A 15218-nucleotide genomic window follows, 5' to 3' on the forward strand; every position below is an offset into this window, starting at 1 on the left:
AGTAAATTCAGTGAAAATTGCTTCTTTTTCTCCAAAATGGAAGCAGCTTTATTACTTTGTCTAGTTTGAAAAAAAAATTCCTTCAATACACAAATTATATAAAATTTAAAAATCATCTAGAATCTCCACTGAAAACATCACCACTACCAATTTGATGAATAGTTTTCTAAACTTCTTTCTAAGCATATCCGTACATAGGAACTTTTTCAAAATTAAAATCATGTTATTAATACAGTGTAACTCAAACTATTAATAGTTGTGTGTCAATAATCTTTTCTAATATAACTTTTATTGGCTATATTCCATTCTATGTATATACTATAATTTATTTAACCAATCTCCTATTAATAGTCACTTGGGATTATTTCCAATATTTTACTACTATAAATAGTCACAAACAAATACAACTACAGAATATTAGAACTATAAGTGCTTTGCACTTCTCTCTACAAATAAATCTGAAAATCTGGAGGAAATAGATGATTTCGTATGTAAATTACCAACAATGATCCCAAAAGGAATAAGAAAATTAAACATACCAGGAAGTATAAGAAGTGTGGGGTGGGAGTTGTTTTGTTGGTTGGTTGGTTGGTTGGTTGGTTGGTTGGTTGGTTGGTACCAGGGATTGAACCCAGGAGCCCTTAACCACTAAGCTACATCCTCGGCCCTTTATTTTTATTTTGAGACAGGGTCTTGATAAGTTGCTTAGGGCCTCCCAAGTTGCTGAGGCTAGCTTTGAAATTGTGATCCTCCTGACTCAGCCTCCCGAGCCACCATGATTACCGTTGTGCACCACCACGCCTGGTCAAGTGTAGAAAGTTTCAAAACTACTCCAAGAGTTACCTCTCCTGAAGTGGCACACTCAGATCACTTTCCAGTTGAAACTCCCCAAATAGTTAAAAATTCCATTTATAGTGTTCCAGAGAACAGAGAAACAGTTTCATGTTCTTTTTTTTTTTTTTTTTTAATTCTGACTTATACCAAATACAACAAAAATGTCACAGGAAAAGAAAACAGACCCATCTCACCTGTGAATATGAATGGAAGAATCTACATAAGATTTATCAAATAAAATCCAGTTTAAAGAAATAAGGCACCCAAAGCCTAGAATAATTTATCCTAGCAATCAGTACTAATCCTTACCAGGAAATTGAATATTGTAACCCACCACATTACTGTTTTAATAGGAGAAAATATGTATATAATCACCTTCAGGAATGCCTAAAAGACATGTGATAAAAGTGACTTATTTTTTTTTAAATATTTTTTTTAGTTGTCAATGGATCTTTATTTCATTTATTTATATGAGGTGCTGAGGATTGAACCCAGTGCCTCACACATGCTAGGCAAGCACTATACCACTGAACCACAATCCCAGCCCAAAGTAACTCATTTCTAATTTAAAAAAACAAAAAACAAAACAAAATAAAAAACTCCTAGTATAATGGGAATGAATGAAAGTTTCCTCAAGATTATACACAGTCCCAAACTACTAAAATAGTAGTTGCTGATGACAGAAAGAAAAAGCAAAACAACAACAACGAAGCCACCAACCTAAAAACAGGAACAGTATAACAGAGTGATTGAATCTGTGATACAAGGATCTCTGAGTTGAGACAAGTTATTTGGCCTCTCCATTTCATTACTCCTTTGGAGAGTATTTTTCTCCTCTGTAAAATATGATACAAATATCTTCTCACAGGGACACTGTAAGGATTAAGCGAGCTAAAAACAGTAACGGGCTCACGGTTCTACTACTAAGATACAGCATCAAAAAGCCAAGATCGAAAACAAATGGTGAAATGTCCAACCATTTCCATGGCAGTCAGGAACAAGAACAGAACAAAGACAACACTACTATTTAAGTTTTTGTTCTGAAAACATTGCCAAGTGACCCGCCAAGAGAAAAACATAACTTTGACAAATACAGAAAGCTAAAAGATGGAATTATCATCTGCACTTGACAAGACACTCTTCCTTAAAGTACCAAGAGAACCAACTGAAAACTTACTAGTAACAAACGGGGATTTACTGGACTTATTTAACAGTTACTAACCCAAAGTAGAATTGAGGGAGAAATATGAAACAATCTCGAGATGGTATAACTAGAAACCTGGACCTTTGGAAAACTCACCTTGGCAATTCAGCTTTGGGGACTCCCACGTGCCCAGGGCTGTGCAGCTTGAAACTGTGTGTTCTGGGACACTGAAAAATCCTTCTTTGCAACCATAACGGACCTGGTTGCCCAGCTTAGAGGTATAATTTCCTATGATGTAGCCATTTGGGACATCAGGAGGGGCGCCACAGTCTATTTCTGAAAACAAATTCATTACTATATAAATACAAATTTTCAAAATTCACAATCTCTCTCCACCTTTACCCTATACCTCACACACATACCCCAATCCCTATTTCAAGTACACTGGTTCATTTCCTCGTAACTTTCTCTCTCTCTCTCTCTCTCTCTCTCTCTCTCTCTCTCTCTTCTTGAGGTACCAGGGATTGAACCCAGGGGCCCTTAACAACACTGAGCCACATCCCCAGTCATTTTTATTTTTATTTTCAGATAAGTTGCTAGGTTGCTTAGGTCCTCGTTAAGTTGCCGAGGCTAGCTTTGAACTTGCAATCTTCCTGCCTCAGCCTCCTAAATTGCTGGGATCAGAGGCCTACACCCCTGTGCTCAGTTTTTGCCTTTTGAGTTCTGGACATACTTCTAATGATTATCTTTATTCAATCTTCTGAACTTCCATAGGTAATAGCATCTACACAAACACAAAGATGAAATAATGTAGCGATCAACCCTCATTTACTTATACTAACTTAAAAAACACCTAGTCCAATGAGGTAAAAACTGAATTGCAAAATACCTTAAGATATATGTACCTTTATAATTTTCAACATCACTTTTGAGATGCTGGATCTTTACCAGATTGGCTAGACTTACTCTCTAACATCATAATTGATGTCAAAATATCTATTAACTATTAAAACACCTCATTTGCTAGTTTAGACTTTTTTAACATGATCCATTCTATCCTGATTAGATCACTATTTGCTTTATTTCATAGGCTGCACAAAAGTGCAAAGGAACAGATCATCTCCACCCACATCCCCATCGCAGACCTAGGAACATCAGTGTGTTCAAGTCGCACCACAGATCTCCCTGCACTCCTGACAAGTATTTATTGAGTACTTCCCATGTTTTCGAGTACTCAATAAATACTCGTCAGGGTGGCAGACACCTACCTGTGCATGCAGTGGCATCTCTGGCTGGGTGGAAAGGCTCAGGCCCATTCGCTGGTAAGTATCCATCCATACAGTAGCATCTGAAGCTCCCTTGAGTGTTGACACACCGTCCTCCATGCCCGCACAGGCCGGAAACGTCACACTCATCAATGTCTTAAAACCCATCCCAAATACAGAAAAAAGAAAAACAGAAAGAAAAAAAAATGAGACATTGTGACAGGTGTTTTCTCACATTCTCCATCTACCCTCACAAGGGGACATTTGTTTGCAATTGTATCACGCACTTTCTGTTACTCCTTAAGGGTTCTTCTCACCTGTTCTTCACATAATAAGGCACTGAAAACATGGGAAGTACTCAATAAATACTTATCAGTGTGCTCTGGAAATTAACAAAAACCACAACTATCCCACGTTCCCAATAAAAAGAACGCACTCAATTACTATAAATAAAGATGGTCCCGACCTCACACTAAAATACCTAAAGTGGAGCTCCAAACCTAAAACAATCTGCACAAGAGGGGAAAATGCTGAGGGGAACTGACAAACAGCTTCCCTGTTTGTCATTCCTGAGCACAGGATGGTGTGGCAGGTAGAAGTGGGTAATTAAGAAGCGACTCACTCATTTTCTCAATAGTAGAGGGCTTAAAATAAGCTTCAAGAAGAACCAGACAGGCCCCTTGGAGACTTAATCTGAATGAAGATTGCTGCTACGGACTGGATGTGAGGTGTCCCCCAAAAGCTCACGTTGGACAATGCCAGAAGGTTCAGAGAAGAAATGATTGGGTTATGAAAGCCTTAACCCACTCAGTGAATCAATCACCTGATGGGATTAACTGAGTGGTCACTGAGGGTGGGTAGGGTGTGGCTGGAGGAGGTGGGCATTGGGGCGTGGCTTTGGGGTATAAATCTGTATCTGGAGAATGGAGTCTCTCTCTGCTTCCTGATCATCAGGGGAGCTGACTCCCTCTGCCACACTCTTCCACTGTGATGTTCAGACTCACCTGGAGCCCCAAGGAACGGAGACAGACTTCTATGAACTGAAACCTCTAAAACTGTGGGAGCCTCCAAATAAACATTTCCTCCACGAAAATTGTTTTTGTCAGGACTTTCAGTCACAGCAGTGGAAAAGCTAACTAAAACAACTGCCAAAGACAGTAGATACCAGTAAACACTGTATAGCATTTCAGAGGCTGGGGGAGAAACCTCCGTGAAGCAAGCAGGGTTTTTACCCCGGAACTGGCTTAAACACTTGAAGAATTCCACTGGGTGTGGTAGTGCATGCCTGTAACCCCAGCAACTGTGAAGCTGAGGCAAGAGGATTGCAAGTTTGAGATCAGCCTTAGCAACTTAGCGAGAACGTGTCTCAAAATATAAATAATAATAATAATAATAGACTGAGGATGTATCTCAGTGGTAAAGTGCCCCTGGGTTTTAATCCCCAGTACGAAAGAAAGAAAGAAAGAAGAAAGAAAGAAGAAAGAAAGAAAGAAAGAAAGAAAGAAAGAAAGAAAGAAAGAAAGAAAGAAAGAAAGAAAGAAAGAGACAGAGAGAGAGAGAGACAGAGAGAGACAGAGAGACAGAGACAGAGAGAGATAAAGAAAAAAACTTGAATTCCATCAGAACCACATTCATCAATTTCACTTGGGGGAAAAACAAAAATTCCCTGACTGAAATGACATTCTCCCTAGGACATCTACAAGAACCACAAGGCTGGGCAGTGGGCAGTGGACAGGGAGTACCATGAGTGAAGAAAGTCTGGTTGCTCCCATACTCTGGGATTTCAAAGACCTGTAACTTCAGAAGGACTGACAGAAAGTAGCCAATATTCTATTTTGCCAGGCAAGATCTTTATTTCATCCCCACAAAAACTACAAACACCATAATTTCATAAAGAAAGGACAGGTTAGCACCCCAAAAGAGAGAAGAAAACCATTTCAGAATCCTTATAAATTTATTAAATATACTCTTCTAAAAATTCACTGTAGTTTCCCTCTCTTTGGTCCTGGTCCCACACACACACCTCGTCGGTCACACTGATCTCTGGGAGCCAGCCGCTCACTCAGTTGCTGAAGAAGCTCACACAAGCTACCAATTCTGATGACCCTATCTATACTTTTTTTTTTTTTAATTATAAACAAATGGGATACATGTTGTTTCTCTGTTTGTACATGGAGTAAAGGCATACCATTTGTGTAATCATAAATTTACATAGGGTAACGTTGTTTGATTCATTCTGTTATTTTTTCCCTTCCCCCACCCCTCCCACCCCTCTTTTCCCTCTATACAGTCCTTCCTTCCTCCATTCTTGCCCCCCTCCCTAACCCTAACTCTAACCCTAACACTAACCCCTCCCACCCCCCATTATGTATCATCATCCACTTATCAGTGAGATCACTCCTATCTATACCTTTACTGCACCAAACTTTGGGGAAATCCTGTGGAATATGGTCTCCAAAGACGGCTGCCAATAACTCCTCCCCTTACATACTCTTTCTCAAGAGAAGAATTTGATTAAATTTCTAACCAAAAATAAAAACTGGTGGAATCAGTTCCCCTGCCTCTTAGGTTGGTCTTGAGACTTGATTGGTCAACACAACAGAAGTAACAGTAGACCTATTGAGACCTGTTGGACCCAGCTTATAAGGAGCTTGGCAGCTTCCTCCTTCCTTCTCTCGGAATTTGGTGGCCACGCCGTAAGAAGTCCAAGCTATTGTGCTTGGGAGAAGAGCCACTCAAACGGGCCCTAAAAATGAGATACCATGTGAAGTTAGAGACAGGGTGGAAAAGAACTGAAGGAAGTTTAGTCAACTGAAATGCTGACTAAACAATTGCCAAAGACAGTAGATACTGGTAAACTCTGTATAGCATTTCAGAGGCTGGGGGAGAAACCTCTGTGAAGTAAGCAGGGTTTTAACCCCAGAACTGGCTTAAACACTTGAAGAATTCCACTGGATGTGGTAGTGCATGCCTGTAACCCCAGCAACATGTCTAAGCATGGAGGCTCTAGACGTATGGGAGAGGCCTGCTATTACCTGCAGCTCAGCCCAGCCACAGGCTAAATGTACCCACACAGGTGAGCCAGTCCACAGCAGGTGAAGCAGAATCACCCAGCCAACTCTGGGATTCTGAGAAATCATAATTTTTTGGTTTTAAGTCACTACATTTGAGGGAGATCCCAGGTGGGGATAGGCTATGCAGCAATAGATAACCAAGACCCCTTGACCCATGAAGAGTCAACAAGGTCCAAATAAGTGAGATTAAGAAATGAATGCATCAACTTAAAAGAGGGACTTCTATGAAGACAATTAAACTTAAAAACTAAACAAAATATGAATACTGAAAAACTCAATGAATACCATGAATAATAAAAACTCATGGAGGCACTGAATATAGGTTACTCATTGATGAAAAAAAAAAAAACTTGCAAATCCCAACTTGAGGAATTCTCCAAAAATACATAGAAAAAGATTTTGTGAGACAGAAATAACAGAACAAAAGCAAAATGTCATAGAGACAGATCTAAAATATTCAATGTCCACTGAAGAGGAATTACTGAAGAGAAGGGAGTGAATACACAAGAACTAATCTCAAAGGGGAAAAACAAAACAACAAAACAAAAAACTTCAGCTTATGCTTCAAAATCCAAATAGAGGAATGAGACAGACATCCTTACCCTATGTACACGTATGATTACACGAATGGTATGAATCCACATGGCGCACAACCAGAGAAACAAAAAGATGTTCCCCATTTGAGTACAATAAATCAAAATGCAGTCTGTAAAAATAAAAAATAATTAAAAAAAAAAAAAGAAATACAAATAGACTTTTAAGGTAACTGCCATGCCATTCTCCTGAAGATAACATAGGGCACTGGTTGAAAAATAAAGTTTGAACTTGGCCACCAGAGCTGTGGAAGATGGCTTATATACCTTCTCCTGCTGCCTCCTCTGGGGGCTCTCGCCCCTACCTCCAGGATCAGGGTTCCATGGAACCACTCTTGATTTTTCCATGCCCCAAGTGCAGGACTGTTACCCCACTCTTTTCCCTACCACCAGGTAGAAAAGACAGAAGTATGGCAGCCAGGGAAGGGAGTCTTTGAAAGAAATATATGAACCATTTCTGCACCTCACTCTAACACAAAGGCCACATACTGCCTGATCCAATTCATACGAAGTCTCCAGAACAGGTGAATCTACAGAAAGGTGAAGTTGTGGTTCTGTAGGTCAGCAGGAGATGGGACCAGAGAGACGAAGGGTATGGGGTCTCTTTTGGGGCAGACAAAAATCTAAATTAGGTGGTGATGTTTATAGAATTCTGTGAATATACAAATTCAAATTCTGTGAATACCACTGCATTGTACATTTTAAATGGATATGTTTTAGGACATATAAATTATATCTCAAAGAAGCTATTATTTAAAAAAAGGAGGGGCTGTGGTATAGCTCAGTGGTAGAGCACTTGCCTGGCATGTGTGAGGACCCAGGTACAATCCCCATCACCACAAAAATAAATAAAAATTGAAATACAAAAATTAAAGACATTCTGAATCCCACAGAATAAGAGAAAAATAAACCTTCTGAGAAAAAGGAACGGTAACCTATGAAGAAGAGACCCAGTCTGACCTAGGATTTCTTGTCTGAAACACTAAATGCTACACGGCGGTGGAGTAGTATTTATAGTTCTAAGGAAAGGGGAATGAAACATCATGCTCTATTTAAGAAAAGAAATGACATTTTAGAACATGAATGATCTCGAGAATTATACCACTGACATTTCTTTTCTGAAAATAATTTTGAGAAAATACTCCAGCCAGTGAAGCAACAGAATAAATAAGGTCAAGAAAGGGGAGGGGCTGCTTAGAGATGCAGGATCACAAAAAAGATGAACATTTCCTTCAGTTCTGTCCATGTTCATCATTTGTTTAGGAAAACCTATTTTGTAGATGGTTTGAAGATAAGTCCGAGTCCTTAAACCTATGGAGTCTTGGAAAAGAACCCTGTGTACATAGTTCACTATTCTCAGGAGGGACTTGCAAAGGAACCTGGAAAAAATTGATATCCTGGGGCTTGAGCAAATAACAGAAGGCAAGAGTCAGGTGTGGGAGACATTAACCTGCAGGGGGTGCTTAGGCATTTTCTGCTCACTCCAAAGAGGACCAATGACGTCTTCATCTGGACCCCTGGTGCTTTAGGGGACGGAGTTTTGCTTAACCTCCTTTGATGGAGAAACTTTGGCCTCTCTCTCTTAGGAGCTGGAGTAACAGTAGGGCCCTGAGGTCTAAATCAGAGTCAGCAAGACTCTAGGGAGGTAGTCACAGAGCCACACGATTCTGGACAGGACAGAGCAACACCCTCCGGGGAATGTACTTGTCCTTGGATTTATATTTCCTTGCTTCCTCCTTTTTTCAGAGTAGTAAAACACAACTCTTTAAGAATAAAATCCAAAAACCCAGGTGCAGCAGTGCACTCCTATAGACCTAGAGAGTTGGGAGGCTGAGGCGGGAGGTTGAGGCAGGAGGATCTCAACGCCAGCCCCAACAATTGAGCGAGGCCCTAAGCAATGTAGTGAGACCCTGCCTCAACAAATGAAAGGGTCTGGGGATATGGGTCAGTGGCAAAGCAACTTCTAATTCAACTTCTAGTACCAAGAAAAGAAGAGGAAGAAGATGGGGAAGGGGGAGGAGAAGAAGAGGAAGAGGAAGAAGATGGGGGAGGAGAAGAAGAGGAAGAAGATGGGGGAGAAGAAGAAGACCATCCAGCTAAAACAAAGAAGTGGGATTTAGGCAAGGAAGTTCCATTTGGAGAAATCACTGGGAGAAACCTCAGGACAGCTCCCAGCTAACTCGGCAATTTCCCAAGGACAGCAAGGAAGCAGAATCTTGGCGGGCCCACACATCACATCCGTCTGCTCCAGAACCCACAACAGCAGGAGCTGAGAAGCTTGAGGCATTGGCTGACGGGAGAACAGGCTCCTGCCCTGGAATCTCTAGCCTCATTTCCGCAGGGTAGGACTTATGTCTAGGAATGACCTCACCACAGACAGACCTACAGGATCCAGGCTTTGGGCGGGAGGTTCTAGGAAATGATGAACAGCAAAGCAGAAGCTTCCTGGGTTCTTTTCCTGCCTTTATCCCCCTTTCTCAGCCAGGGCCTAGTGCTGCTATCTTTCTCCAGCAGCCACAGCAGCAGGTCCTAATGCTGCAAGAGATGAACTTAAGAAAAAGAGAGTTGCTGCTGCCATCATGTTGAGATGCATCCTCAGGATCTGGAGAATCCCACGGCACAGAGAAGCTGGTTTGCAGCTTTCAGGTTTTGCTGTAGCCTTGCCTCCTGGGAGTCCTGTTGGTAGGGAGACGACAGCCACAGGCCTCACCCCTACATCAGTCTCACCCCTGCCACACTGCCCTCACCCAGAAATTGCCACAGAGCTTCTTCCCCCGGGCTGTGCCTTGTGGCAAAGTGTCCATGAGTCCCAGGAGGTATTCAGTTCTGGGGCCAGACATCTGCCAGTTCTTCAGAACTGGCTGGAATTGTCCCCGACGAGAACCCCTGCCACTCATGCCTCATCTATTTTTGGTGGCATCCCAGGAGGCCAACCCCACAACCAGCTCTTAAGTTTGACTGTAACTCTATGAATCACAACAAACATCTGGATACAAGATTCCTCGGAATCTGGGAACCAAGCAAACACTGGATAATGGCTGATACCCCCACATTTGCTGAGCTCGGCCCCAGCTAAAGTCCACTAATTTTCCCTGGCAAATATGATTTTAAAAGAAACTCAGTACCAACAAGAAAAGTCACCCATCAGTTTTTACAAAGGCCTAATCAGAGGCCTCAACTGGAAAGGCCATGGGAACGACCACCAATGGAGGCGGGGGCTTCATTTGAGATGATGGAAGCATTCTAGAATGAACTAGTAGTGACAGTTGCGTAACTTTGTGAATATACTAACAACCACTGAATTATACACCTCAAAAGGGCGAATTTTGTGGGATGTGAATTAAATCCCAATTTTTTTAAAGGGGAAGATCACTAGATAATTGCAAAAAGTAGAATACACAGCGGCAGAGCCTGGATCAGGATTCATTCCAGGCAGATTAGTTCTTTTTGGCTGACACCTATTGGACCTTTGCAAAAAATATTTTCTTCCTCCCCCTCCCCTCTTTCCTTCTCACTCCCCTTCCCCAAATCTTCTTCCCCCTCCTCTTCTTCCTCTTTCTTCTTCCTAACTTTCAAAAGTTGAATGCATCCCTTGGAAGTATACTAATAAATATAGTTATCAAAGGTTTTCCTGGCAAACTCCCGTAGCCTTGAAAACACAATTCGAGGTGTCACGTCCTCCAGAACATTCCCCTTCCTCGTTGCCCAGGTAAGTGTCCCCCCTGGATTCCCGCCATCACCTCTGCTTTCCTGTGACTAACACCTGTGATGGTGAAATTAGCTGTCTGCCTGTCACCTCTCACTGGCCTAGCCCAGTCAGGGAAGGAGGACATGAGAAATACGTGATGAATGAGCTGAACCCTAGATCATCATCTTACACGGTTTTCTTTAATCACCATCTTTTCTCTGTTAATGTACCTACTTTAATCTGTCAACACTGGACTTCGGCAACTATGTAGGTAGTAATTTGCTATCTGAAACCAACAGGATATTATAATAAGTTTTCTCAGACAGAATGCATTCATTCATGCCAATAATAAATCAACCATATCCTTTGAGGGATTTCACCTTGGTGCAGGTCAAGAGGCAGAAAGAAGCAGAGCATCAGAAGCTACAGTTCCTGGCAGGAGGAAAATAAAGCATGCCCTCTCCCCCCTTCTTTTCCCTGAAAACCTTGAAGTAACTCAAAGCTTTTAAGTAGTCAGGAAATCTACGCAAACCATCTCAGAACCAGGAGGACTTTTCTGCCTCTCCTTTTTAAGACCATTCAACAATTTTCTTAGGAAGTCAAAGAGCCAGAGGACAAAAGGAAAAGACCCTAGGAAGCAGGCCTTGAACAGACACACAATTCCCTGGTGTCTTGATTTTGGACATCCCAGCCTCCAGAACCATGAAAAAAGTAGATTCATGTGGCAAGAAACTGAAAGAATCCCGCCCAGACCTGTAAGAGCCGTGGGACAAGAGGCTGCCAGTCCCTGAGCAATGCGTCCCCCTCAGGGGGCATGTTCACAGAGGGTCAGGTTGGAGCAGCTTCAAGTGGACACTGGGACAATTGAAAAATCAAGATGTCCTCTGCGCCAGCTGTGTTCCCTGTCACTTCCTGATCCCTGAATGATGGTAATATTCTTCCTTCACAGTTTATTCGTCAGCGAGTGAAAAATACATACCACATACTAAATAAAAAGAGAGCAAAATCATGAAAATAATTAATCCTATTCAATTACAATGCAAACCTATTTCTCAGTGTTTCCTTATTTAATATCTACCTCCCCTCATCAACAAAATGTTCCTGGACTTAGGATCTGGGTCTTTCTGGTATTTTACTATATCCCGGGACCAGGTACAAATATTTCATTAATGAATTGTAAGGTAGGTGGATTTTTGCTTGTTTTTTAAAAAAATCTTAAAAGAAAGTTAAAGAGCCATATTATTGTAACATGTTATAAGTAGAGCTCAGTTAATAGAAGAGTCACTGAAATTTTTGGAGTTTTTTTCCACCTTACATTTGACCAATAAATGCCTAGAAAATTGACCAACAAAGCTATCATGATCCCAAAAGTATTCTCTCAGCTTGTTCCTATGGCAGGTCCACCCACTTCACAGGGACAATGTTCTGACACCCTGAACGCTAACAATACAGTCCACCCCCAGGTCCTCAGTGGGTGGTATGCTCAGAGCTGGTGAGAGCCAGAGCCACCCAAAGGACACCCCGTCTGCAGTTATAAGAATTTGCAGCTGGCACACCGTCTCCAGAGGGTCCTTCCTCAGGGTTCATGATAAAAGTGTTCCAACACAGAGAACCAGAAAAATAATATTACAATCAACTCCCACAGACCATCATCACCATCAAAAATTCAAGAGTTTTTCAGATTTTGCAAGTTAAAAAGTATCTTACAGATATCATAACACTAGGACACTTCATAAGAACATCTCTGGACACTTCAGCATGCATCTCCCCAAATAAGAACAGTATTATCCTATATACCATCACACCAGGAACTCATCTCACAAAATTAACATTGATTCCCTAATAATAACTAACACTTCGTCCATACCCAAATGTCCTCCAGAGTTATTCTTTTTTTGGGGGGGGGAGGGCGGGTAAAAAAAATTTAAAAGACAGCGAACTGAACTCAGGCACTTGATCACTGAGCCACATTCCCAGCCTGATTTTGTATTTTATTTAGAGACAGGGTCTCACTGAGTTGCTTAGTGCCTCACTTTTACTGAGGCTGGCTTTGAACTTGCAATCCTCCTGCCTCAGCCTCCCGAGTTGCTAGGATTACAGGCATGTACCCCACCGCCCAGCTCTCCTCCATAGTTATTCTTAAAGGAGAGTCACTCCCTTAGGTCACACTTTGTCTGGGACATTCCTCAGCCCCTCCACAGCCCAGATGCTGTTCTGCCACCACCAGGTGGCCAACAGCGCAGTCCCTCAAGTACCTGTGCAGAAGGTGCCATCATTGGGAATGAATGTCTTCTTGTTGTTCGTGGCTTGATAGCCTTCCAGACAAATGCAGTAGAAGCCTCCCAGGGTGTTGTGGCAAGATGTGTGGTCTCCACAGACCACCGTGGCTCCAAGCAGGCACTCATTTTTATCTGATGATACAGGGAAATAACACACAGAAAGGACGCCGTCTGCACCATGTTCAATAGCCCAGACTGACTCCCTACAGACCCCGGGATCGCTGTGCGGTGAGAAGAGCTCACTGATCTAGTTCCCCACCTCGTTTCCTTTCACTATGCTTCCCAGACTAGAGGACCAGGGACTCTCTTGTTATGCAACACGTGTATCCAAAACCACATCCCAACTGGGAGTCCATCTTATTAGAAGATTGGGAGAAGGAAATTCTTTTTTAACTTTTTTGCACTTAATAAAATTAAGGGCTGGAAATATAGCAAGGGGTACCACACGTGCTTAGCATGCACACAGCCCTGGGTTCAAGTCTCAGCATGATAATAACAATATTATCATTGTTAGTGTTGTTATGTCAACAACCTGGGGACACTAACCCAGCAGCATCCCTTTTTTTCAGCTCAGCCATTCTCTTGGTTTCTCATGAAAGTCACAGGGAGAAAAATATTATATTCAATGATTAAACTGGAAATTTTCAAACTTCTGAGCTGCCAGGAAACACAATGGCACATCAGCACTGAAAGCTCATTCCAGAACAGGGCTGAGACTGTGGCAGGAACAGCTAAGGCTAACAGTGACCATGAGTGACGTTAGTGAGGACAGGGTGGAGTGTGGATGCCCATGAGGCCACGGAAGCCTGCCCCGTGAGTTTTTCATTAAACAATTTAAAATTGAAAGAATAAAATGAAAGTAAATCTCCATCCTACCTTTGACCGCTAGCGCAGGGGTCAGCAAGCTTTCTCGCAATCTCTATTACAGCTACTCACCCATGCTTGTGGAGCTCCAAAGCAGATATAAAAAATAGATAAACTAATAAGCAATGCTGTCTTCCAATAAAATTCCATTTACAAAAACAAGCAGCAGGTCGGATGTGGCTCACGGGCCATAGTTTGCCAACTCTGCTCCAGCCTCCATCTTCAAAGCGAACTCCTGGAACCAATTTCTTGGGCTTCCTTTTAGAGTTGTTCTGTCCAGCTAGGTTTTCACTTGTTTGTTTGTTTGGGAGGGGGGACTCATCAACTTTGAACTAGTAGTGTGACTTACTTGTTATTTAATGTTTGATTTCACTATGGGTTCCCTTGAATCTGTTTAATAATCTCTCACCATTTGCACTCAATTCCCGCTAACTCAAAGTGATCTGGATTCTTTCACTCTTCTTATGTTACCATTTTAAAAATTAATTAAATCTGGAACACAATTCATAGGTAAAACTGGTTGTGGTAAAACTAGAGATGCCCGGCCCAAGGGTCAGAAAGGCACACAGTGCTCCCAGATGCAAGTTCAGCTGTGCATAAAACAGGAGATTCCTGTCCTGTGTCACTGGTTCTGAACACTGGGCTGGTAAAGGATTCCACAATTCCGAAGCCCCTTGGCTTAATACCATGGCCTAGTGCCTTTGACACATGTATAACCTCACCTGTACCTGCTGACCAAGCACGTCCAGTGTCCAGTGTTAGGGAACAGGTGCCACATACATTAATGAAGACCCTCCTCTCATTAAGAGAAGCATCTATTGTTTAAAAGTAAATGGACAGCAAGAGTGAGCCAACATCCTCAAGAGGAGGACTTCATCTGGAGAAGGGGCAGGAAAGCTCATCCAGGTTCTTCAACTCCCACTACGTTTGCATGTCTCGCTAGCAAGGGATCCCGGGGGTGGAGGAGGTGAGTAGTAGGAGAAATTCCCTCAGGAGCCCCAGACTGCCACACTTTGCATGGGTAGAACCCTAAAAAGCAAGGGTCAAAGAAGATGCAACTCCAGAGTGTGGATGGACAATGACGGGTGACTGAATGCTCCTTTCAGCCTTCCGTGGAGCTGAGACCAGCAACACAGCATCACACCCAGATTTTGAAGTGTGACTTTTTGAATGTAGGACTGATTATTATTTTTCTTTAAGAAGTACAAAAAAAAAAAATACACACACACAAAGATATCACAAGGCTAAACACACTGTCTATCCACAACTCTAAGGTAAAACTATCAGTATTTTTACTGCATGTGACAAGGTTGCTGGGAGGAAACTGGGCAATTATTGTCACCTTTACTATTAAAATACTGTTGTAAAACTCTCTCTGAATTGAACTTAAATCTGGATATTGTCCATCTGTCATAGTGTGGTAACCATGAGGCAAAAAATAATCTCAGATGCTTCCAACCTAAAGGTCTTCATATTC

At 42.0% G+C, this 15218-nt stretch overlaps 1 protein-coding gene across 4 annotated transcripts in view; it reads right to left on the reverse strand.

The window, feature by feature from the left end:
- Positions 1-15218, reverse strand: part of SUSD1 (sushi domain containing 1) — a 113567-nt gene that overhangs the window by 85424 nt on the left and 12925 nt on the right. For all 4 annotated transcript variants that reach the window (XM_079112662.1, XM_079112663.1, XM_079112664.1 and 1 more), the window contains 3 exons: positions 12854-13009; positions 3247-3399; positions 2135-2314 (listed from right to left, as the gene is read on the reverse strand). In XM_079112662.1, the coding sequence (XP_078968788.1) occupies positions 2135-2314; positions 3247-3399; positions 12854-13009 (489 nt within the window). The remainder of the gene's footprint in view (positions 1-2134; positions 2315-3246; positions 3400-12853; positions 13010-15218) is intronic.

This window comes from Sciurus vulgaris (assembly GCF_902686455.1).
Source record: "Sciurus vulgaris genome assembly, chromosome: 15".
In the NCBI taxonomy this organism is placed as follows: domain Eukaryota; kingdom Metazoa; phylum Chordata; class Mammalia; order Rodentia; family Sciuridae; genus Sciurus; species Sciurus vulgaris.